Raw genomic sequence first — 26358 nt, 5'->3', positions numbered from 1 at the left:
ATCATAAAGACTCAGGTATTCACACCCATGAGTGTGAATTTGCGTGTTTTTCCCTTTAACAGTTAGCCGGACTGGCGGCCCTGAAGGAATAACCATTTTGACTGATAGGCCGTACAAAGATAATTGAGAAGCACAGAGCACTTTGGCAGCCCAGTAGATCTGAGAGATAACACTGTAGGAGAATTAAAACCATATGGTATCACTGAGCCCACAGGGGCCAACAGTGGGACCTTGGATGGCTCTGAAAGATGGGTACTACGTGTAGAGAACAATGGGGCGGATAAGTAGGGAAGGGTCAGAAACAAGGTTAGTCCTCTTCCAGTTTTCACCTGGATTTGGCACAGAGGCCACAGCAGGAGACCAGCTTCTTCCTCCTTCCCCTCACTTTTGGGTTTCTTCATTTCACAAGTACTTTTTGAATTGTGTCTGCTGACACAATTGCCACTGTTATTACGACTTGTCCCCATTTAAGGAACACTTGCTGCGTTGCCCGTTTATTGTTACACTGGTGTTTCAGGTCGGGTAAGACGGTGAGGCACTGCTGGGAACTTCGTGGCCTCTAAGAACTGTAAGGCTTTGCAGCCCAGAGGGGAAAATAGGCAAGTTAGAGAACAGTTACACATCTCTATGTGTAGCAGAGATGGGATTTATTCCTGGCCTCTGGTTTTAAGTATATGGCTCATTATACCGTCACTGAAACAAGTTTAAGCAAACTGTCCTGGAACTACGACTATCATTTATTTCTATGATAAACTGAATTTTGAACTCCAAACTTATGACTCATGTCTGTGTTCAAAACACAGGTTTATGTTTGGAAACTGCCTGAGAACTGCTTGGCTTTTAAGAACTATAAGCATTAGTGGCTTACAGGTTACAGGACACCATAAAGTCTGTATAGAACGCACTAGAATGTTGTTTGTCACCACATCACGAGTTCAGGGATCTTGCTTTAGAGCTCAACTTTTCCCATTTTAGTCTCTACTACTAACAAAATTGAAAATATAAGGTAACTTTCTTTTTCCTTTGCTGTATGGTAACTGAGCTTCAGGCCTTTATCCTTATTTATTTTGAGACAGGATCTCACTTACTTGCCCAGGCTGGAGTTGAACTTGTGATCTTTGTCTGCCTCCCAGAATGCTAGAATTATAGGCATCTGCTACTATGCCTGATTAATATAAGGTTATTTTAAAATGCAAAACAAAATCAATTTATAAGAAAACTTCTATTCTTAAGGAGGAAAAAATGTGCACCGGTTGGAGCATTTTACTTGTTCTCAGAGGCTTCTTCCTTTGGAGAAACTGCCGCGTCTAACCTACATGCTGCAGGCCAAGCATTAACTGCCAGCAGTGTCTTCTTGCTAGATGTGCCACACAGGACCCTGGAAAAGAGAGCGGGGAGGGACAGAGTGAGGAGAGAGGACAGAAGTCTCTGACGGTGCGTGAAATTGATTTCAAAGAAGGTATAGACTTGTTTAGAAATTGAAGAGAAATTTGAATACCATCTTCTGCTGCCAGGTTTTTTAAAATCACTAATTGTATTTGGATTTATCATGAACGTATTCTCCACTTATCCCTCAGCAGCTACTGCCAGTTAAAGAGTTGGGTATTTTGTGGCTGGGAATACAACTCAGTGGTACAGCATTTGTCTAGACCCTCAAAACCCTGGGCTTAATCCTCAGTGAGAAAGAGAGAGAGAGACAGAGATATTGATTTTGAATTATTGAATATTGGTTTTGTTTCCTGAAAGCAGTAACAGATTTTGAATGTATCTAAAAGATGTAATTAACAAGTTTGCAAGCTGCTAACAGTGCCTATGCAATGGTGCACCTTCTTTTACAAAAGGAACTAAAGAAAGACAAAGTTGACCTATGTCAAGAAGCCACTACACTTCTTCTAAAAACCTGTTTTCTTGTAGATTTCCTCTCCTTAGGTTTCCCTCAATCCTGAAGCCACACTTCTTCAGAATGAAAATGTAGAGTTGGATGAAGCAGGTCCTTCTGGACAGGAGAAGCAGCGTGTGTGTTAGGAGCTGAACGGTGTCCCCCTAAAACTCACAGTCAGCCCAGGCCCCAGTACGTCTCAATACGCCCATGGTCCAAGACAGTGTCTTTGAACAGACTGGAAAGTGGAATGAGTTTATTAGCAAGGCTTAATTCAATTTTAGTGGTGTCCCCATAGAAAGAGGACTTTGGGACGGGCACAGAGGAGAGACTGATCTTATGAGGACTCTGGGAAGGCAAGGTGAGAAGCCTCTGATGAGAGAAACCTGCTGATACTTGACAGTCAGACTTCTAGTTTCCGGAACTGTAGGAAAATAATTTTCTGTTATTCAAACCACTGAGTCTCTGGTATGTCGTATTTTTTTTTAATTGGTACCGGGGATTGAACTCATGACCACCTGCCTGGCAGATGCTTATGCCGCTGAGCTAAATCCCCAGCACCCTCTGATATGTCCTTATGGTAGCCCTAGGAAACCAGTGGAACTTGGAAGAGTGAACCTTGGTGGCTGGAGTTTTCAGTTTCTCTCCAGAGCTTCAGAGGGCAGTTCATGAACTTGTTAGTGTGACTACAAAGAACCTATGGATCTCATTAATTCACTCAACAAACATCTATTGATCATGTTCTACACATCAGACACAAATAATGAGGAAAAAAAAAGAGCTCCCAAGTACTTCAAAATAAGTAAGACCCCAAGTCACTGTACTTTAAATATGATGCAGGCACACAGAATGAACTTCACTGGGATGCAGTCAGAGGTAAGACTGTGGTAAGACTGTGAGTGAGGCTCATGAGCCATGAGAACTTCGCTGGGATCCAGGAGCCCTGTCCAACCTAAGGCCCCTTACAAGCATGTCTTTAGGGAAGAACAGAAGCATGCCAGGTAGATGCCTGAGCTCTCAGCTCAGAGACACTGCAGCATCCGGGAGTAAAACCGGCAGGGAAGTGGGAGAGTGATTTCATGTCCATGATGAATGGGACTTTCAGGGTTACTGGAATTAGACTGTGCATGAGGGGGGGAGGGGGGAGGAACCAAAGAATTAGGGTCAGACCACAGAAGGCTGGCTGGGGATGCCAAATTTGGATTTTAACCTGAAAGCAGTGGGAAGCCACCAGGGATTTTTATAGAGAAAAGTCATGATGAGACTTGCTTTGAACATGGCCTCTTGTGTGGCCAGGGGTGTTTTGCTAAAAGACTAAAGGCAGAAAGGTCCACGGAGCCTGGGTTTAACCGACAGACTTTATTGTCAGCTTACGAAAAAGCAAAATATTTTATTTACTTTTGATGAATTAAATTCAACGGAGCTACTTCCTTGCGTTTTGTTTAGATTTGGGAAGAACTGTTCCTCCAAGAAGTACAGTACAGAATGCAGTTTTAAAATCTCATTTTAGCCCACCATGGCAGGCCTGCTCGTCCGTTCTCCGATTCTTCCCACTAGGATTAGCTGGGCCTGTAGAAAGTCTGAGAATGCACCCTCCTTGGGTGTGATCTGAGTTTTTCTCACCATCTGTCTGCCTTAACTAGTTCACCAAGTCTCTCTAGGCTTCAGCTTTCTCATTTTTGAAAGGAGCAGGGGCTGGGTGTGTAGCTTGGTGGTGGAGGAGTACACACTCCAGGCCCGCCCGGTGTCCCACTCCCGGCTCCGTAAAATAAACAGATGAAGTGAAATGATAAGAGATTACTCCATCTGTAAGACTCCAGTGGGCCACAATTCTTTCCTCCCAGAATAAAGGTTCTCGAATTTCATGACACTTTTCTTAAAGTTAAAAAAAAAAAAAAAAAAGACTTAAAGGTTTTGTTGAAAAAAATATTTCTTGGGTAGTGCTTTGGAGAGTCATTAAAGGAACATGCCTCCTGCGCGTTTAAAACAATACCATCCCGGGGTACAAAGGAACCGAAAGGAAATGCATCTGCACTCTTGCAGGTTCAAGTCAGCCTGGAATACGTCGGGGTGCTGTTTTTGAAACGTGGAGAGTTGCCTGAGGTAAACAAGACTGCAGGAAAATTCATAAGCCAGTCCATTTCCTTAGGAACTCGTGTTTGTGGATGCAAAAGAGCTTTAGGTCCCCTGGAAAACAAAAAGGGCGGCGAGGAGACGAAGTTTCTCCGATTGCTCTGCTCCCCACCTGCCCGCTGTCTGATTTCCTCCCCAGCGCTGTCTGATGAGGAACTGGTTCTCCCCCTCCTCTCCCCCTCCTCCCTTCCTCCCTCTCCAGCCTGAGTAACGACGCTGTCCTAGCGAGCGATGCTGTCGGAGCCGCGAGCCGCGCACCGAGCAGGCACCGCCAGCGCCAGCGCCAGCGCCGCCGCCGCGGGGCCGGAGCTCCCTTCCCAGCGCCCGCGCCCCGCGCGGCCCCGGGCTCGGGCCCCGCAGCCGCCGCTCCCGCAGGTGGATGGTGGGCGGCGGCGGCCGGGCTCCGGCTCCCGCCCCTGACCGCTCGCCCGCGGGCCGCGCCGCGCGCTCCTGCCGCCTTCCCGCCGCGGGCTGCGCGGGCTGCGCGGGGCTGCGGGAGCGGCGGGCGGGCAGCGAGGGGCGCCGCCCCGAGACCGCGAGGAAGCGGCGGCGGCGGCGGGGGAGGCCGGCGGCCGGCAGCCCCGAGCGCCGACCGCCGCCGGCGCGATGTCCACCAAGGTCAGGAAGTGCAAGGAGCAGGCGAGGGTGACCTTCCCCGCGCCGGAGGAGCAGGAGGAGGAGGACGGGGAGGACGAGGGCGCCGAGCCGCAGCGCCGCCGCCGCCGGGGCTGGCGGGGCGTCAACGGGGGTCTCGAGCCGCCCCGCTCCTGCCCGCCGCCCCGCTCCCCGGGGCCGGACGAGTGAGTATCCGGGGCCCGACGTGGGCGCCGAGGCGGACCCGAGCCCGCACTGCTCGCCCGGCCGCCCCGCTGCGTCCTGGGCGCGAAGGCTCTGGGGTGGGGGCGCAGTGCGGGCGCCGGCGCACCAAGCAGCCCTGCGGGCGCCACGCGGCGCCACGCGCGACCCGGCACGCGGGCCCTGCCTGCGCTGGAGCGGAGCGCGCACACGGCAGCCGCCCACCCGGGGACCCCGCGGAACACGGGCTGGGGTCCCCAGGTTCACGTGGGGAGGCGGGGAAGGGGAGACCGGTGCACAGACCCGGGCGCAGCCCCGAGCTCCGAACTCCTCCCCGGGGTCCAATCCGGAGTCTGTTGCGACCCTGGGTCCCCTCCGGTGCCCCTGGCCGTCGGGGGCAGCGACAGGGGCGTGAGAAGGAGAGGGGACAAAGCGCGAGCCTGGGCGCTCACGGGAGGTCTCCCCGACTCCGCTCCCGGGGTCTTTCCACGGCGGACGAACCGAGGAGGGAGCGGTAATCTAGACCGCGGTCCCAGGCAGCTCGAGGTCTTTCCTTGCATAACGAGGGAGTGCTTGACGCTCAAATGTGTGCGCGAGAGCAACTTTTCTTAATTTCCAGTCTTGAAGACGGGTTGCAAGATGCGAAGAAGATAAAGCGAGAGTTATAGAGTCACAGAGTGAGGGGCCCCGCGTTTCTCCTGGCTTAAGGGATAGTGTGTGTGTGTGTCTCTCTCTTTTTTTAAGAATCACGGTAACTTGGTTAGGTAAAGAACTTGGGGTCCAAACTTGGCGGAGGAAGGGAGATGGTTCTCTGCGGGAGGGGCCGGGGTTCTGCAGCGCCCCCTGCCGCTCTAAAACTCTCCCCGGCCGGGGTCCAAGGCCTGCATGGCGACCCAGGAGGGACCCACCAGTTCCCAGCTTGCTGCAGGCCTGACCAAGCTGCAGTTGGTTTGCACAGAAATCTAGGGCTGGGAGCAGATCCCACTGGGAAGGGATCTGATTTAAAATAAGCCACGCATCCCGAGGTGGTTTCATTATTGCTGAAGATTAGCACGGAGTGGAAATGGCCCAGGAAGTGGAGGGAAAGGCCTGATCCTTTGGGATTAAAGTGCTGTCAGCTCGCCTGAGCACCTCCCTAAGGTTTTTAAACATCTTGCCAAACTGTTTTTTTTTTTTTTTCTTACGTATAAACTTGCTCACTTCCTTGATTCTTTAAAAATTCTTCCTTTACCTTAAATCCAGACTAATTGGGATGCCTGTACACTCTTATTGGAGAAACTAAGGCGGAACAGAGATTATTGTATTCACCTTTGAGGTGTGAGGTCAATTACAAAATGCCCCGGGGGGGGGGGGAATTCAAGGCTAGGCGTGTGTCTAAGTGCTAATAGAACACCTTTCCAATCTAGACTTTATCTAACTCAAGCAAGGAGCGCTGTGGTGAACTTACTCTGCAGAGGACAAGAAGACCCAGCCATTTGAAGGAGTTATACACTAATGAGTGCTACCCCTGGAGGCAGGGCAGCAGGCCCTCTCACTTGGTAACCTCAGAGACTAGCTTGGTATCTAGCAGAGGTAGGAAGGAGCTCTACCTTCAGTCTACTGAATGTGCTTTCCGTGTCCACATAATCACCGTGTAAGGTGAGCAGGAAGCCCAGGATGGATTCTGAGAAAGATGCCTGTTCTAGCAAGGCACCAGGGGTATCTTCAGTAAGCAGAAGAGCAGAGCTGAACTTAAAATCAGGGGATCCCGAAAAGAGAACCCCAATTTTACCATACACACACACACACACACACACACACACACACACACACACACAGAATAATTCCTGAGAGTAATCTTGTGCTCGTGTCACTGCTCCGTGTTCCAGTATTCCACTGGGAAATTTTAAACAGCTGATACAGGAGGCAGAATGTCATCTGTTTCATTGCTAGCAAGATTTTTAAAAAAAATCTTTGCTAGAACTCTTGATTTTATCATTGATCCAAACCAAGACTTCCTTCATTCCAATTGTTATAAATGTAGGAACAAGAAATATGTCATCAGAGATTGCCTTGTTCTTAAAGTTTTTCATTTACTAAATGTACCTTTGAATGCCAAAGGCATATGAAGACTGTTCTTGTGAGTTCCAGCTCAATGACATTTCTGTAATGCATGCATGTGCTAAGCACAGGCTGGAGAAGCAACCCCAAGGGTGTATCCACAGCATTCCTCATAGGCTGAGGTGGGGGACTGGGCATGAGCAGTTATGCTATAAATTAGAGTAAACTAAGTATTATGTTAAAGAACAGAGAACCATGAGGAGTCAAATGCAAAAGCAGAGAGGGACCTGGGTTGTAGAGATACTATGCAAATCATGGGCTAGGGATGTAGCTCAGTGATACAGCGTTTGTCTAGCATGTTTTGTGGCCATGGATTTGATCTCCAGCAGGAGAAAAAGAAAGGAAAGAAAGAGGGAGAGAAGGAAGGAAGGAAGGAAAGGATGAAGGAAGGAAAAAAAGAAATTAAAAAAAAAAGAAAAATATGGAGCCATTGGGTGAAGATAGTATGAATACTTTGAGAAATTAAGGAGCTCCTTATGGGCCTTGAAGGATTGATGGGATAAGAAGCAGGTAATTAATTCAAACTCCTTCCCTCTTTTCTGGCAAAACAAAACAAAACCCACCAGATACGTCTCAGGAATATTAGTAGAGTTTGATATATGTATAGGGGAGCAGTGAGACTTGGTTAGACATTGTGATTTGGGGTATTAAAGTGGGGGGTCTTATATGCCCTGGGGTAGCTATAGACAGCCGTTTCTTGTTTCAAAGTAGTAATAACTGGGACAAAACCTCTCCAGGAGCAGGAAGGATTGAAGTGGCAATGGAGAGCACGTAAAGGAACAAATCAGGAGGCTGCTGTGGCTGCCCCAGCTCAGGTTAGGACCTGTTACAGTGTCGTGTTGGTGGCATGAAAAAGAGAGAGACTGGAAGAGAACACACGGGTGGAATCTGGGAGATTCTTCACATTACTCCCGTGACAGGCTGAACAAGAAGCAGGAAGAAACTTGAGTTGATTATTTTGACTAGATAACTAAGGATGTTGATGTCATTGCTGGAAAGAGCAGTGACTAATAGCGATGTCAAGCAAGAAGGTGGAAATCCAAGTTTATAGAGCTTAGGAGAGTTTGTGGTCTGGTGGAAATTGTTAGTTACTTGTTCCTATGAGATTGCACAAAGGTGGATGAAGACAGAAATAGTTTTCTGAGATAAAACAGTAATTCAGAGGGCAAAGAGAAAGTAAACAAAATGTATGAAAGGGAGTGTGGGTCGTGCTCATGCAGGGATGTCTAGAAAAGTTTTTGAGAAAAGGAAAGAATTGACACGGGTGGCAAAAGCTCAAGAAAGCAACTTATGCATCTACATTTAATAACAAGAGCCTGACCTTGCACACATTAGCATATATGCCATCTGATTTCTCAGCAGATTTCTCCTTCAACAGAAGGTGCTATCAAAAATTAGGCATAATAAAAGCAGTAATCTGTGTCAGATACCATCATTAACTTGAATTGCATCTTTTTGGGGGGTACTGGGGATTGAACTCATGACCTTGTGCTCACCAGGCAAATACTTATCCCACTGAGCTAAATCCCTAGTCATTGACTTTCACCTTCTTAAAACAGGCTTTTATCATTGGGCTTTGACAAAAGAGGGGGTTGGTACACGGAGAAGAAATTTTCTGAAGTCATTTGACAAATCAGTAATAGCTTCTGATACTTAGCTGTAGGAGATGGGAGTCGAAGGTGAGGACCTAGCACTTTGTAATGCAGATTAACGATCAGTTTCCATGGTTCTTTTGAATGTTCCAGTCTTGGTCTGCTTTGGCTTTGGGGTTAAGAACAGTGTTGTGGGCATCAGAATGGAAGCAACACCTTCCTGTCCCTGGAGTAGAGGGCAGAACTTCTCCAAATCCTAGCTGAATCTCTAGAGGCAGGAAGGTAGACCTGGAGGGCTAACGTCCAGCTGGTGTTATTTACATTCCTGCACCGTGACTGACTAATTTCCAAGAATAGCACATGGCATTGGACTTGAGGCCTTTAGTAACCTAAAACTTTCTATTATGCTATCAGATTTGTGTGCTGCAGGACCGGTTTTACTAAGTACAGTGTAGAGGTGTCATTTTTGTTGATTTGTTTCAATTTGTATGTAATATAAAATTAATACATGAATATAGTTTTAAAAGCACTCAGAGTCTTATAAAAGCAACAGCAAATGCCAGCTTTCGCAGGTTCCTTCCTTTCCTTTCTGTCTGCTCCGTTTCACTGCACTTTTAAATCCTTAAGCTCGGTGAGAATCTTTTTCCTCACGTACACCTCTTGTTCATCTCTTCTCCTCCACAACATGGTCTGTTACAATTTCTTGTTAATATCTCATTGAAGGTTGTCAGTATATGACCATATAACGATTTTTCACTGCTAAGCCAAGTGAGATGGTATAATTACATCGTTTTCTTTTACAATTACTCATTTTTATGTGAGAAATACATACTTGTCAATCTTGTTTTTGCTTTTTTAGATAAATTTTCTATATTCTCTCCATTGTACCTGTTTCATGAAGAAATCTCTTCCAGAGTTGTCTGACTTACTCTAGAATACCTGTAATGTGGTTGTTGGACTTCCTGATCTCTTATTTTTTCTCTCTCCTTCTGTTTTCCAAAATTTTCTTTGTGATGTTGTTGTTTCGGATTTTTGTTGTTTTTATTTGTTTTGGTTTGTTGCTTAAGATATTTCTTTGGCCCCCATGTCCCAACTCTTTGCATGGATCCTTTTCATTCTAGTCATGAGAGAAAGATGCTAGAGACCAAAGCCCGGGCCTCATGCATGCTAAGCACATGCTCTTGCACTGAGCTAGGACCTCAGCCCCTAGCCATTAAAATTATAGTTTCTTAGAACCTCTTTCTTACAGCTATTCCTTTTTTTTTTTTTTTTGTAGCATTCTTTTTACTTCAGAGATGTGATTTTTTAAAAAAAAAACTTCAGAGATGTGATTTTTTTTAAAAAAACTTTTGCTTAAGGTAGGAGGGATTAGGAAATAATGAAACTCACTTTTGGTCTTGTGAACAGGAGCAGGGGTCCCCCATAGTTTTCAGTTCCCGCCCTCCCCTGCACCTGGTATCTCAACACCCAGAGCATCATTGTTTCTGTATCTCCAGAATGGAGTAGGAGGATTGTGAATTGATCACATCAATTAAGAGTTAGAGATCTAGAGGGAAGGAAAAGCTTTTTCCTACTCCATATACGGATTTCTAGCAATTCTCTTATTTCAGGATCCAATCTCATCTCTGCTGTTTGGGACTATATATATATATATATATATTTTTTTTTTTTCTTTCCTTGATATCTTGGCCTTCTTTGGCACAGAGCAGGGTGTTATCACCTGCTTCCTATGACCAACATTCTGGATGGAACTTCCTTTTCTCCATGAAATGATTTAGTTTTCTTTTACCTTATCTCTTTTCTGTTGTCATATATCTTGGTTTGGAGTTCAAAATGTCTCTTGGCTTCATGGAAATTTTGTTTCTGTTGTTAATTCACTTATTTTTCAAGGGGGTAATTTTGGAAAGGAGAAGGGGTAAAACAAGCTTTTATTCCATCATCTTGAAACCAAACTGCCCTATAATTGTGGTTTGTTTATTTAAATCCTAATAATGGCAGTATTTTTTTTTAACAGAATGGAGAATGCAGAAGGAAGAATATTCTCACTCATGACTGATCGTATTAGGTAAATGCAGTAGATAGTAATCAATGAAGTATAATAAGAAGGTCATCTGGAGTACTCATATATAATTATCTAAGTAGTATACCTCTAACTTTATCTAGTATAGGTTATTTTCAAGAATAATGGAATATTTGAGTTGGAAAGGATTCATTAAGTCCACTATCTGATTTACAAGTTAAGAAACTAAAAAGCACAGGTTGGCACCTAATTCACAGTGGTCTCAGGTCATCTGAAATCTCCAAGTTCCCAGGGCTTTGCTATTTACACTGTAGCCTCCTTTGAGTTAAGCATTTCCATCTTCCCAAGAGATTTTTTTAAATGCATTTGCTCCTGGGAAGAACAACATAGGAAACTATTAATTAGTATTAATTTATGAGATCCAATTAAGGGATCCCTGCAATTTAGCTGCAGATGGCAGTCAACTTGAGAAAGCTTATAAGATAAGGAGAACTAAATATAGGGGGAAAGAGGCAAAAAGGGTGTCTCAACGCACGAGTGATTTCCTGCTGGTGTCATTTGTGATTAGCCCTTTTCTTAATATCAGAAAGGTGAAAGAATCCAGGTCCAGGAGCAGGCCACTCTTGGAGGACTGAGTCAAACTTTAGGTTTTTCTCATTGTTGTGCTGGAATAGCAAATATCTTTGTGTATTGAGCTCTGTCTCTTTTAAAGTTGATGATCATTAAGCTTTTCTTTTGCCTACCATGTCTCATAAACTCTTACCCTGAGTTTACAGTAGGCAATAAGACACCACAGGAGATGCAGTGGGAGGAAGAGCACTGTTCCCTGAGCCCCTTCCTTGGTAGGAAGGAATAAGGCAACTTCCTATTGGGATTAAGATGGCCTCCTCTGAGGAGGACGCTTAGGTACAAGGCATGGCTGCTGTGCACTCTTCTAAACCAGGAGACCTCTTTACTTGGCCAGCAGTCCTCTTCTCCATGCTGTCCCCATGCTGCCCTCAACGTATGACAGCATTGCTGCATCCAGGAAGACAATTTAGTCACTTGACCAGGGTGAACATTCAGGAATCTGGCCCAAGAGAGAGGATCCAAGTTATGGACCATGGAGTGGCTTACTTCCCACTTGTGTATAGGGGGCCCAGCAGGGACCTTATGAGAATAATTAGAGAATTCTGGCTTTAATTTAACATCTAGGTAAGGGATATTTGCTTATGATGATGCAGTGCAAAAAGTCTTATTTTAAAAAATTTCTCCAATTTTCTTTGCATGATTTAGATAACATATTTGTTCCTAGATCTTTTTTTGAAAATGAGGTTTAAATGTCCACACTTAGTGATTGTTAAGGAAAGAGCTTGACAGTGCTAATATTCTACTCCATTTTTGCATCTCTAAATATATTTTGTCAAATGAGGTATGTGTGTATATGAATTCTCTGCTGAATTTAAGATTGCAGAATGATAAGGAAACATTTAAAATTTCAAGCTTTGACTTCAGATGTGGATGATAATGATATAAAACTAGATCCCTTGACTTCTAGTAACATTAGAGGTTAAGTATATGCAAAATTGATAATGACTAATATATTTAAATATCCAAATATGAACTTCCCTTGAGTCAGTAGAAGTTTTTATCTTCTTGAGTTCATTTTGTGTTGGTTCTTATTCAGTCCTGGACTGAATTTATGCATTTTAATATCACTGTCTTGAATCTTCCTGAGAAATATAACTATTTTATTTATGCCCCTACTTGCCCTATATTATTTTGACAAAATATAACTTTGTGTAAGGTCAAAATTAAGAGATGTAGAATTTGGCAAATACTTTTGTGGTATAACTAAGAATTGAATATGATTAAGCACAAATATGTATTTGAATATTTTATTGAAAGAGTGATTATTTTAATACATTTCTAATTATTTTTATTGCTGTATTTGTGGCATTCTTTTTTATGGAAGAATTACTTTGATTCCCCTCCACTACCTCCACATGTTAACATTTGTAATGAAGAATCCCCTCCAATCTGGAGGGGAAGCCTGTTAGTTCCTCAGGTCTTTAGTCTTATAGATGAAGTACAAGCACATCTGTGAATCCATCTTTCCAGCAGATGTTCATCAGGCATGTATTAAGCCCAGGCACATAAGCATAAAAAGAGGCAATCTCTGCTCTTATAGTTGGCTTGTGTTCTTGAAGAGACGGTATGAAAACAGACAATACAAAGTTGATTTAATGATATGAAGCATAAAATGTAAATACTATTCCTGGAAGCATAGATAGCTAAGGCCTAGAAAGCATTTGCTCAATACTTTCTTGAGTACTTATTACCAAGAAGTCACAAGGGCAGTAGTTAAAGGTCCTTGCTTCTGCCGTAGTGGAGTTTTAGAGGGCCCAACACACTGTTCAGTGGCTTTTGATTTTCAGATTCTAGTTGCTGAGGTACTCATGCTTGCATAAGAAAGAGGAAGGGAAAGTAAAAAAGACAGGAAATCCAAGCTTCCCTACTCCAACATACCATAGCTTCCTGTCTTTGACAGTCACTACGTGAATACTGAAATTAACACATAGCTAATAAATTTATTCAAAGTACACATTAAGAATTGTGAATATAACACAGGTGAACAGAAACTCTTAGAAAATTTTTTACTGCAAAGACCCAAATATCCAGGCTTGTAAGTGCTGGAATTTCTACATTTTAATTTTGGGGGTAGGGTGGGAATCTTTAGAAATATTTGTCCTTTGCTTTCTTTTTAAAAGGGGCACCTTTTGTTTTTTCTTGGCTGTTTTGTTTGTGACAGTGCGAATGCATTGTGGAGCTCTACAATGTGTACTTAGATGCAGGCTCAGCAGTGGGTAGTGTGGGATGCAGGGCACTTGTGGGGACAGTTGAGCAGATGGTTGCCATCCTCTGGCCTAGCATGCTGGTGCACTTAGGGGCTATCAATCTTAGGGTGGCTTCCATGCCACATCTCCTCCTCCACAAATATCTGTTTTAGGAGACTTTCAGAAGTGAATTTTGATAGCATTACTGACCTGTTTAGCAAATTCCCACTCCTAACAGCTACGCACATGTGGGCACTGTGTGGATATCAGATGTCTATAGAGTCAGCTACATTGACTGGCAGGTGCTTGCTTGCCAGGGGACCATGAAGTTTTATATTTTTCTGAATGTCATTGCTTGTCATTGCATTCATATTCTTGTCTTTGGCTAGTACCTGCTGCTTCTCATTCACAATATCACTTCCAATTATCACCAACCTGGTATTGTCACTAATATGATTCTTGCCCTCTGTCGTTTTTGTCACTAATCTGTGACTCCTGTGACTCCTCTGCTCTTCCTGAACTTCACAAGATGGTGGACTGGATCCTGGCCAGTTGGCTTGGTCCTTTTCTTTAGTGGGGAGCTGACCCATCAAAACATTTATGCTGTTGTTATCATTGCTTTTGGCTCGCATTGATGGTGTTATTACTTTGTTTCTTTCTTGCTGCATGGACCGAGCAGTCAGTTAATGCTTTATCTCATTTCAATAAAGAAGTTGAGGTGATTTCAATAATGTTCGTTTGTTGCTGAGTTCTAAGGAGTTTGGGATTCAATCCAAAGCGCGATTTTAAAAACAGTTCCTTGTAGAATCAAAATGTTCCAACACATAAGCTCAACATATAATTTAATAATAATATTTTGATTTTCAACCAGTTGCTCATTTTTATTATTCCTTGGAGACAGCATGGTAAAGTAGAACCAACCTGGGAGACATCTCTGAGTTTTAATCTTGTCTTTATCCCTCAATTACCTTAATGAAGTTACTTAGCATTCTGATGAAGTCTTTTATTAATAGGAATAATTTCAAACAACATGTACTCATGCACATTTAATTCACTGTATTAGACACAGCAGAGATTACATAACATAAAACATAAGAGAAAGGTAAAACATTTATCCAAAATCAAAGTAGCCCAGGAGACCATAATTGAGACAAAAATCAAAGAGATTAAATAAAATTAAGTGTATAGATTTATGAACAGACTGGCAATATTACAAACACTCAGGCTCTTATGTCAGGATTGGTTTCTGGAAGGGTCAAAAGACAGCTTTTCAGAATGAACAGAACCTTGCTGGTCATCTAGGCACTTGATCCTCTGTTAGAGATGGTAATGTAAGCTGGACCACGGAAGGTAAGAAGAATTTGAATTGAGGAAGGGCAGAAACAGGAGTGTGTTCAGGGATGAAAACAAGGGGACTGTCCCAAAGGTAGGTGGGATAGAATTAAGAAATCACAATATCTGGATAATCAGCAGCCAACAGCTCCTGTTGCCTGTCTATAACAAAAGTCTTTTTCCTGAGCCTTCTACCAGTTGAGTAGGAAAGAAAAAATTCACCAAAGAGCCAATCTATGGATTAAATGAATTTTTAAATTTTTGTTTTGTTGTGTTTTCTTACTACACGAACACTCTCATTCAACAAGTGAATTGAGCAATCAATAAATTAGGCAATTAAGTCAATTAAGAAATTAAGCAGTCATGTCAGGTGACAGGGAGGGAAGGCATGCCCTACATTACTGCAGGGATTTGGTCAACAGTGTAGTACAGTGTCGGAGCCAGTACACATGGGCTTTTGCTGCTGATTCTCCTCTCCCTGTTTCCCAGAGAGGTTGGAATCTCTGTGGTCTCCCTGGACTGCATCACTGAGCACACTCCAGAAAGATGATGGGAGCCTGACCCCATTTATCATGGTTGATGTTATAAAGTAAATGTTATTTTTAAAAAATACTCTCTCAGCTGGATGAAACTGCAAAACCACTCCTTGCCATGCTCTTCTGTGGGCTTCAGGGGAGGTGGGTGATGTGTCTGTCAAGGGCAAGGCGGGAAAAGAGTTGGTGCCCTGGATCTTGTGGTTTCCTGGCCATCTTCCTTGCCTACCTGCTGCTGCTTGGGAGTGAGTAGGAAGAACCCGATCTTCACTGACTTGCCTTAGTTAGAGCCCCAGATGTGCTCCCTGGCATACGTGGTGTTAGCCAAGGTTCAAGGGCTACAGTGCCAGGTGCTGGCAGCATCCTGCTTGCTTTTGTGAAGATACCTTTGCTCTCATCTTGGAGTGTGCACTTTGGGGGTGCCTGAGGGTGACTGGAGTAAGCTCTTAGCTCATACCTTTCCACTCCAATTTCCAAATAAAATAGGCCTGGCAAGTACCCCCGGCCCTCAGTGGTTCCGTAATTTATGGAATCCACACCTTGACTTGTACTTTCCTTCTGTTATTCCCTTCATCATCCAGGATAATAAGTGTCATAGCTTTGCTGTCAAAGAGGGAGATTTATCCTGTCCGCGTGATGAGGGCACTCTATGATCAGATTCCTTCAGAATGAGTTAGAGAAGGAAGGAAAATGAGCAAATGCTTCCAGGATGCGATTTTTCTTTTCCCAAATTCTGCTTGCAAAATCTGATTTTTCTTGAAAAACTCAGAACATTGCCTTAACCATGTTGTTTGTATTCCTCTTCTGAAATGAATCTTCTCACTTGGCATGGTGGCACATGCCTGTGATCCTCACTACTCAGGAGACTGAAGCTGAGAGATCACAAGTATAAGACTAACGCTGGCAACTTAGCAAGACCCTGTCTCAAAATAAAATGTAAAAAGCGGGGATGGGTAGGGTTCAGGACATAGTTCAATATTCTTTGGGTTTAACTCCAAGTACTACAACAAATGAATGAATGAATGAATGAATGAATGAATGAATGCAATTTATGTTCCCCACTTTCTCCTAACACACCCGCCCAGCTTTCACTGTACCTCTCCTTCCAGATATACAGTGCCTTGAGTCAACAAGAGCAAAAATCTTATACTTGGAAAGGCAAAAAGAAAAGAGTATTTTAACACATTTTCAAAAAACATCCTTGATGGTACAGGAATACCCTCGATAGTGCAGAAAGAAGCAGAATAATATGTTTATAGGAGAGTGAAGAATGAATTTGAGCAAAGGAGAGAGGTTGGCTGGGTAGGGTAGGAGGGTGTGCACATCCCGAAAGGCATCCAGAGGAGTCTACACTCACTGAGAAGTGCGGTAGAGGCTGCTAATTTTTTTTTAAAGAGGAATATGGCTGGTTAAAAGCAGAGTTTAAGAAAAACAGGATGTTGGGGACAGTCATGGTGCATAAAGAGAAGACAGCAGCCACAGGAAACACTGAAAAGAACAGGAGTCAGACTGATGCTAGGCTGAGTCCCAGTCCAGTGTTTCACTGTGTGACCTTGGGAAGTTTGCTTTGAGGCCAGCTTTTTATTTATGAAGCAGAGAAAATCATACCTGCATCACAGCTTCATTCTGAGAATTAAATACGACAGTACTTTGAAAACACTGCATCGACATCAGGCACTGAGCAAAGCTTACTCGCTTTTCCTTGTGCCATCTGTGCTGCCAAGGTGTTGCAGTAATCCTGTGATGCTTTGGTGAAGCCCTGAAGGACGCTGCAGGCTCCGTACATGGGAAGGGAGGGTTCGGCACCAGAAACATTCCCAAGAGGAAGCTCCAGAATTCTGTGACTGGCAGGATCTAGGGTAGTGAGCCCCCAGTGTCCTTGAAGTTTCCAAGCCTGATTAATAACCTGAGACAGATGTTAGAAGAAGAAGTTCAGTTAAGGAAGAAGATGATTTGGAGAGTTTTAGAGTGACCCGGGTGTATATGGCTGTACTTGTGGGATCAAAATTCAGGAGAAAAGACAGGGAATTGAATTGAACAGGTATCTATTGGGTACTGCTCTCCGCTGGACCCTGATATGTTCTCTGTGTGTAAAGCTAAGTAAAACATGATTTCACTATCCAGGATTGTGTGTACTGTGCCACAAATGAGGGGGTATTTATTTATACTCTGCTTTTTAAAGAAATTAAATAAAATACATGGAGCATAGAGTAGTTTATAAAGTCTATACTTAAAAGGAAAAAAAAAAAGACTACCAGAAACCAGGATCAAATAGTAATGGTGATGACTTTTACATCTAACCAAAATTCCTAGAGACCTTTGGCTGAAAAAAGAAAAGGGCAAAAAATAAAGGAGAATTATAGTTTGTATTATTAGATTAAAAGACAAAAACTCCTCTGGAGAGGCTTCTTGATATGTAATTCCAGGTTGACTTCTTATAAAAGTACAGTGAAAAGTACAATTTCTTTAACTCTTTAATTGCAGTTTCTGAGATGGTACAATAAGCTTTAAAAAATATCATTTCTTGATCCAAGCAGGAGCATGCTGTTAAATGGTAACCGCTGAAGGCATTCAGGCTGCTTATTTACTGTGGTAAGCAGCTTCCTAGACGTCAAATTTTAAATAGTAACAGAGCGTAGAGAAACTGAATGAATGAAGGATTTTGTGTCCTTTAGCCTCTGTTGATCAAATATGTCATTTTTTATCTCACTTTTGGCCTGTCAATGTGACAGTTGCTTACAGGCCTCATAACTCGGGATAATTGGTCCACAGCACCTCCATTACTTTTAGGATGGAGATTCTCAAATTGTGACAGATGTGAAGTTTGTACAGGATGCTGACTTAAAGTAGTCCAAGGCCCCACCCCTGAAAGAGTCTGATTTAGTTCATCTAGACGAGACCCAGAAACCTACATTTTAACAGGCTCTTCAGTTGATCTGGTGGAGGTTTGCCCTCCAGAAACCCTGTTAGAGATCCGATGACAAAGTTATGAAACCTGAAGAGTGGTGCACAGTTGGGGATTTAGCTCAGTGGCATAAGCCCCTGCCTTGCAAGCAGGTGGTCGTGAGTTCGATCCTCGGTACCGATAAAAAAAAAAAAAAAAAAAAAAAAAAAAAAAAGAGTGGTGCACGTATCTCTGCTTCTGAATAGAGTAAAGCAAAGACTTCCAAATGAATGCACCAAAGGTATATCTCAAAATGGACTTATCTTCTGCTTATTTGGCAATACACATGTAAAAAGCTTTTTGCCTTAAAATGCATGGTCAGTTGTCTTAGTCAGGTCTGGGTGCCATAACAAAATACCTTTAAATGGGCGACTTAAAAACAGAAATGTATTTTTTTACAGTGCTGGGGCCCAGAAATCTGAAATCAGAGTGCCAGCCTGGCCAGACTCCGGCCATGTTGCATCTGGCTGCTTTTCCCACTGAGCCCGGGGGTGGGGGGTGGGGGGAGGATGAGGAGCCAGCTCTCCATGTCTCAGCTCGCGTGGGCAACTAAGCCCCTCACAAGAGCTCCTCCTCTAGGCTCAGCTCACAAACGAAACTTCCCAAAGGCCCCACTTGCAAATACTATCATATTAGGGCTTCAACATAGGAATTTTAGGGATAAAATTTAGCCCACAGCAGTCAAATATTACCAGTTATCCATATTAGCCCTAGCAAAGAAACTTGCACATGGCCCTGCAAAGCCTCTGATGTTAGATCACTGGGACCCCAAGGGTTTTATTGAGTAGCCCTGGGGGCAGGATGGTCATGCAGTGCTGATGAGTCAACACATTGGCTGGGGATCGGCAGGTAGAAAAATTTCTGGAGAAATAATTTTGATGTTACTAAAGTTAAGCATGTTCCTCTCCCATTCTTCATCATTCCTTATTTTTCATGCTAGAAGAGATGCCCTGAAAGACCAGATTAGATTGGGGCCGTGTTTATGCATTGTGAATGATTTGGATGTTGACTCAGACAGTTTGAATCAGTTCAGGTTAATGAAGTTTATCTTAGTATGGTAAGAAAGGTGAAAGAGGGGGAGAGAGAGAGGAAGGGAGAGGAGAGAGGGAGAGAGGAGATAGAGAGGGGGAACATTTCCTATTGTGGATTCACTAGGGAGATAAGTAACATTAAGTCAGCTCTTATATTTTGAGTCAGTATAATTTGCTGTCATTAAGAAATCTAACTTCATGCTTAACTCAGTGTTAGAATCTTTTAAAGACAAAATAAGACTAACTCATGAATTGTGTTGTGTAGTACCAAAGTCACGCATTTCAGTTATATGTGACGTGGAGGTATAGGTTCTGAAAGAATAAATATTAAGAAAAAACTCAAAATACTAAAAAATATAATGTATAACATGAGGATTCTAGGAAATAAAATTGTACTGTATATTGGGTACATGACAAATGAGTAGATTTTAATGTCACGAAAACAAAACAAAAAAGGAGGCCATTGTAGATGGTGGATATGTTAACTTGCTTCATGGTAATAACCTTTATATTTTCTACATGTATCCCATAATATCATGTTGTATGTCTTAAATATATATGGTAAAAATGTTATTTAAACCAATTAAAAATAACCTAAATACCAAGAAAAAAATTGATGAAACCATCATATTCTAGTATTCTTAAATCAGTCTCTCTGGGAGGAAATGGTGGATTTTTATAAGTGATTTACTTTGTAGGTAACTATCATTAAATTTTTAAAACCCCAGCCAGGCATGGTGGCATGTGCTTATAATCCCAGCACTTGGAAGGCTGAGGCAAGAGCATCCCTGCAGGTTTGAGGCCAGCTCAGGCTACAAAGTCAGTTCAAGACCAGCCTGAACTACATAGTGAAGCCTTGTCTGAAAAAGGCAAAAAAAAAAAAAAAAAAAAAAAAATCTACTAAAAGGTGAAACTTCAATGTGAGTCTGTTTTCCCAAAGCTAACGCATTTGAGTATGGATTAGAATTCTGTAGATGTACATGCTCTAGGTATGCTCTCTTACTGATACATCCTGTTAGCTACAGTATCCATGGAAAGCAAAAAAATAATCTTTTATATACAATGAAAGTCCTAGACATTTGGAGAAACCAACGTGTAGCCTAATAGTAAAATGTTGACTCGCTGAATTGACTACAGTTAATATTAATAAAACGATTTTACTGTGGACCTGTGGTTTCCTCAGTTCTGGAGACCCCAGTTTGCCAGGCCACATTTGCCTTGCTTTTCTCCCTGAGAACCTTCTTCCAGTGGTTTCCAAACTCCTCTCCTGGTTGCAGATCCAGGCTGCGAAGTGAGCTGACTCTGGTAACGGCCTCTCAGTCCTCCTGAGGAAGCTCCCTACTTGGTGACCCACCTCCAGGCCAGTGACCTCTCTCCTGAGGTTTCAAACCGCTGGCTGTATGAACACGATTTTCTCAATGGTAGGATGTGTTTCTGGACTATTTACCATAGAAATAAAGCATTTTATTTTTCTTCCATTCACTTCTAACTTTGATTTGTTTGCATCAAAGTCAGATATATAAATAAAGCTTTACATAGTACTTTTTGGTACAATGCATACCAAAAAAAAATAATAAGCACAGATTTTTAAAAGGAAGTTTTCTTGAGTATTTCAATCAGCAAGTATGTTGATTGAACTGAGTAAAGACAAAGATGCAGATTTGCATTATATTTTCATACCACTAAATGTTCAAATCATTGAAATATTTCAGATGATTGTGTGTTAAAAACACTTCTTTATTTAGCATTATTTCACAATTTCTGTAAAAGCTTTTTTTCGTAAACTCATAAGGGAAATCTGTAGAAATAGGTGTTTCCATTTTATACTTGGAATAAGGAAACATGAAATGAAATTACTTATTAAAGACCCTAAAAAATTCAGACATGAATTCAAATCTACATATCAATGACACAACTTATAACAGTGAGATCTCAACTGAGGTGGTTGGTGTTAGGATTTCAGTACACGTTGTTCTAGATGCTTCCTTCACAGTGTTACCAGTGATTTTAAAACCAGAAATCAAACCCTATCCTTTTAGTTCACAAAAGAAAGCATAGTATCAGTAATTAAACAATTCTTACTACAAAGACAGTTATTTTAATAAAGTTAGATGTTTGAATTTATTGAGTAAATTTTTTCTGAGTTATTGAAAAGCTGAATCCTATAACTTTTTGGAGTGGGAGGGAATCCCCTTAAGACTAAGATCTTGCAAGATGATGCTTGATTAAAATACTGGTATTCTCTCTCTGTCTCTCTCTGTCTCTCTCTCTCTGTCTCTCTCTCTCTCTCTCTGTCTCTCTCTGTCTCTCTCTCTCTCTGTCTCTCTCTCTCTCTCTCTGTCTCTCTCTGTCTCTCTCTCTCTCTCTCTCTCTCTGTCTCTCTCTGTCTCTCTCTCTCTGTCTCTCTCTCTCTCTCTCTCTCTCTCTCTCTCTCTCTCTCTCTGTGTCTCTCTCTCCCTGTCTTTCTCCTCCTACCTTTTTCCCCCTCTCTCCCTCTACATGATTTTATGTAGTTAGATGTATGTAATTAAGGGTTTTCTGCAAAAATATTTTCTCTTGTTTAAAAGACTTTTATTGGTGCCTATTAGTTATACAGAGTAAGGGGTTTCATTTTAGCATATTCGTTCAAGCATATAACATACTGTGCTTATTTTCCCCCTTTTGTTACCCCCTCACATCCTTTCTTATCCTCTTGACCCCCTCCCTCTTCTTTAATCATTTCCTTTCTACTTTCCTGCCTTTCTTTTAATCTTAAAAAAAAACTTTAGGTTCCACATGAAAGAATACATTCAACACAAGACTTTGAGTCTAGTTTCACTTAACATGAAGACATCTAGTTCCATCCATTTTCCTGTAAGCAATTTCATTCTTCTTTATGACTGAGTAATATTCCATTGTGTACATACATTATTTCTTTACCCATTTGTCTGTTCTGGAGCATCTAGACTGTTATTTTAGCTTTGGCTACTGTGAATCACACTGCGATAAACATGAGTGTGCAGGAATCACTATAGTGTGCTATCTTCTTCAAGATTATCCCAAATAATGCTATTGCTGGACCAAATAGTACCTCTATTTTTAGTTTCTTAGGGAAACTTTATACTGATTTCCATGATGGACATACTAAAATATACTCCCCAGCAGTGTGGAATGGTTCTTTTTCTCCCTGTATGCATTCCGAGATTTATCATTTCTTGCATTCTTGTTGATAGCCATTTTAACTGGAGTGAAATGAAATATCCATGTAGTTTTGATTTGCATTTCTATAATGACTACAGATGTTGACCATTTGTGCCTTGTCATCAGTACTGGCGAATGAACCAAGAGTCTTCATACTGAGCCACATCCCTGGTCCTTTTTGAATGTCTTTTATTTGGAGACTATGTCTTTAAATCACTAAGTCATCCAGGTTGTCCTCCACCTTGTAATCCTCGTCTCAGCCTCCCAGATTATGGGAGCCACCACGCCTGGCCTTGTACCTTTTCTTTTGAGAAGCATCTGTTCTATTCTGTTTGTTTGCCCATTTGTTGATTGGACAGTTTGGTGTTTTTTTATGTTAGGATTTTTCAGTTATTTTTATAGTTGAGACATTACTTCTCTGTCAGAAGAATAGCTGGCAAAGATTTTCTCCATTCTGTATGCTGACGCTTCGCTCCTTGATTGTTTCCTTTGCTGTGCCAAAGCTTTTAATTTGATGTGGTCCCTTTTTGTCGCTTTTTGCTATTATCCCCTACACTGTCCAGGTCCTTTTCAGGAAGTATTTGCCTGTGCCATGGCTGGCCATGTCTCCCTTATGTTTTCTTGTAGCAGTCTGAGTTTCCAGTCTTATACCTAGTTCTTCGGTTGATTTTGAATTGAATTTTTACAAAATGAGAGATAAGTACACAGTTTCCACCTTCTATGTGTGGATACCCAGTTCGCCTGCACCATGTTTTTAAGAGGTTGCCTTTTCTCCAATGTATGCTTTTGCATCTTTTGTTAAGAATCAGAAGGTTTGGGGCTGGGGATTTAGCTCAGCGGCATAAGCACCTGCCTTGCAAGCAGGCGGTCATGAGTTCGATCCCCAGTACCAATAAAAAGAGGAAACAAACAAAAAAAAGAATCAGAAGGTTTTAGTTGGATGAGTTTCCTCTACTCTATTCCACTGGCCCACACATCTGTTTTTAGCCCAATTATTATGCTAGTCATATATCTTTTAATTTTTTATTAGTGCACTTGTGATACATGATGCATACATTCACGGTGGTCAGTACGCCTACACAGCGAATCTCCACTTATATTTCCTTCCTCTGGTCCCCCATCACTAGATCCCTCTTCCCATCTGCAAAAGTCTACCTCCCGTTTCCTAATGACCTTTACATTTTGCTTTGCCCTAATTCTTGAAAAAAGTTAACTTCTTTAGTGTTCAAGACTAGTGCTTTGGTGCCAAGCCAGGTATGCTTTGATTTCCAATACTCTTAAGAGGAGGGGACAGACATGGCCACAAGATACCAAGAGGTCACAAAAGACTGCAGTGTGTGGAAGTTTTTTAATAATTATTTCACTGATTGCCAGTTCCTAGACAGCGGGGCTGTGCTGCGGCAGGGTGGCGGCCCCCCTGGGGTGCAGCAGCAGGCTCTGCTGCAGGCTGAGCTCCGGCTGAGTCCTTCGCAGCCGAGCAGGTGCCCTGCGCGCGCGGGTCTGCAGGCGCTCTGACCTTCTGGGTTGCTTTATCGTTGCTGCCGACCAGGTTCATGGAGGGCAGCCCGTCGCTGCGGCGCACGACGGTGATGCGGGAGAAGGGCCGGCGCCAGGCGGTCCGGGGTCCGGCCTTCATGTTCAACGACCGCGGCACCAGCCTCACGCCGGAGGAGGAGCGCTTCCTCGACGCCGCCGAGTACGGCAACATCCCGGTGGTGCGCAAGATGCTGGAGGAGTCCCGGACGCTGAACGTCAACTGCGTGGACTACATGGGCCAGAACGCGCTGCAGCTGGCCGTGGGCAACGAGCACCTGGAGGTCACCGAGCTGCTGCTCAAGAAGGAGAACCTGGCGCGCATCGGCGACGCGCTGCTGCTGGCCATCAGCAAGGGCTACGTGCGCATCGTGGAGGCCATCCTCAACCACCCCGGCTTCGCGGCCAGCCGGCGCCTCACCCTCAGCCCCTGCGAGCAGGAGCTGCAGGACGACGACTTCTACGCCTACGACGAGGACGGCACGCGCTTCTCGCCCGACATCACGCCCATCATCCTGGCCGCGCACTGCCAGAAGTACGAGGTGGTGCACATGCTGCTGCTGAAGGGCGCCAGGATCGAGCGGCCGCACGACTACTTCTGCAAGTGCGCGGACTGCGCCGAGAAGCAGCGCCACGACTCCTTCAGCCACTCGCGCTCCAGGATCAACGCCTACAAGGGGCTGGCCAGCCCCGCGTACCTGTCGCTGTCCAGCGAGGACCCGGTGCTCACGGCCCTGGAGCTCAGCAACGAGCTGGCCAAGCTGGCCAACATCGAGAAGGAGTTCAAGGTAAGCGAGCGCTCCCAGCCCTGGAGGCTGCCCGGGCTCCCTGCACCGGCCAGAGTCTTCAGTGTTTGCATAGGAGTCCGTTCTCCCCGGGGGTTCGGACCTCCAGGGATTGGAGAGGATTTTAGAGTTGTTCTGAGGATCCCTCCCCTGTCCCTCTAACGATAGTGCTCTGATACATTTGCTTTGGGGATGTGTTTATTCCAGTGGATCAGAGTTTTAATTATGGTGCCACTCTGTTCTGGGTAAGCACTAAATAAATCAAGTCTCTCCCCTTTTTGTTAAGAGGAGGGATTTGTAGTGACCCTCTCTCCCTTGCAAAAGCTTTGCTCTGTTTTTTAGTTAGTTGCATGGTGGCACCCAGCACAAAACAGCGTTAGATTTTGTTTGCCGCCCTACCCCATCGTGGGGTGCGTTGTTCTCTGGGGGTAGTGTAATGCCAGGTCCTTGCTTGGAGGAGACCTCCCATTCCACCTTTCAGTGCTCAGATTGCTTGTGAAAGCCTTGTTCTTGGGCCTGAGCTTTTATATGCCCTTAGAATAAAAATCTAAGACCAATATAAAATACTATTAAAGTCATTTCTTCCATGTGACAAATTCCTCTTCCTCAGTTCCTTAAATGTATATTTGGATTGGTGAGGCATAGATGTCAGGTCAGCTCAGAAACCCAACGACAGCAAAGTGGTTTGCTTCAATGGAGTTTTTTTTTTTTTTTTTTTTTTTTTTTTTTTTTTTTTTAAATAAGCAAACTTTCTTCTTCCCTGCATTAGCAAACTTTCTTTTTTTAACACATGAACTTTCTGAACATCTTCAGTCAAATAGTATTAATTTTATAAAAAGTAGTAATTGTAGAACATTTTATTTTTTACTCAATTACCACATCCGCTCACACATTTTGAATGATCCTAGCTATTAAACATGTTCAACAAAAGCTATTTCATAATTCTAGTAAAAATCAATCAGACGCTTCTCAGCAATTTCTTGTCTCTAGTTTTCTGCCTAAAAAGAAAACTGTGCACATCAATTGCTTGGTTTATTTTCTGGATGCGAAATTAATTTTTCTTCCTCCTCCTCCTCATCTTCCTCCTTCTTCTCCTCTTTCTCTTCCTCTTCCTCTCCTTCCTCTCCTTCTCCTTCTCCTTCTCCTCCTTCTTGGTTTAGTATTGTGGGGTTGCATCATACACAAGAGTGCTTATTCTGTCTTTCCCGTCTTAGTATCTTAGTATCGTTTCTCATGTTTAAGTGAGATTTATTCAAGTGGAGCAAGCAATATAATTCAGATTAAGGGAAATGTCCTTTCCTCTGGAGTTGTACAAAACCAGTAAGAGTAGTTTTGTCTCCCCTTTACATAACAAAACAAACTCCCTAGAAAGTCATCAGTCTTCATTGTGTCCTTAGTAAAATCTTGTTCATTCATTAGAATATTTTTTTCCTCACACAAAAGCTACACGTATTGATTATAAAAAATTTTTGAAAAATGTAGGAAACTACAAAGAAGAAAATAAATGTCATCCTGTAACTTTTCACTTTGAAAATATTTATTGTGTATTTAAAAATATTTCTTTTCTCATATCCAAAACGAAACATTTTTAAGACAAAAACTCTGGTGGATGCCAAATTTGAGAGAGAGAGAGAGAGAGAGAGAGAGAGAGAGAGAGAGAGAGGTATTTGGATAAAATACTTCTA

The 26358-nt window shown here is 43.0% G+C and overlaps 1 protein-coding gene across 1 annotated transcript in view; it reads left to right on the top strand.

Annotated features, from left to right (window-relative positions):
- Nucleotides 1-3894: 3894 nt before the first annotated feature.
- Trpc3 (transient receptor potential cation channel subfamily C member 3) overlaps nucleotides 3895-26358 on the top strand; it is a gene marked incomplete at its 3' end in the record, with an annotated part of 68745 nt that continues 46281 nt past the window's right edge. The window contains 2 exon segments of the mRNA NM_001173031.1: nucleotides 3895-3982; nucleotides 23905-24676. Coding sequence (NP_001166502.1) covers nucleotides 23945-24676 — 732 coding nt within the window. The 5' untranslated portion in view covers nucleotides 3895-3982; nucleotides 23905-23944.

The sequence above is a fragment of the Cavia porcellus genome, unplaced genomic scaffold, assembly GCF_034190915.1.
Source record: "Cavia porcellus strain 051 isolate PalLab524CR breed Dunkin Hartley unplaced genomic scaffold, mCavPor4.1 scaffold_14, whole genome shotgun sequence".
NCBI classification, from domain to species: Eukaryota; Metazoa; Chordata; class Mammalia; order Rodentia; family Caviidae; genus Cavia; species Cavia porcellus.
This window is presented reverse-complemented; position numbering and strand designations above follow the sequence as displayed.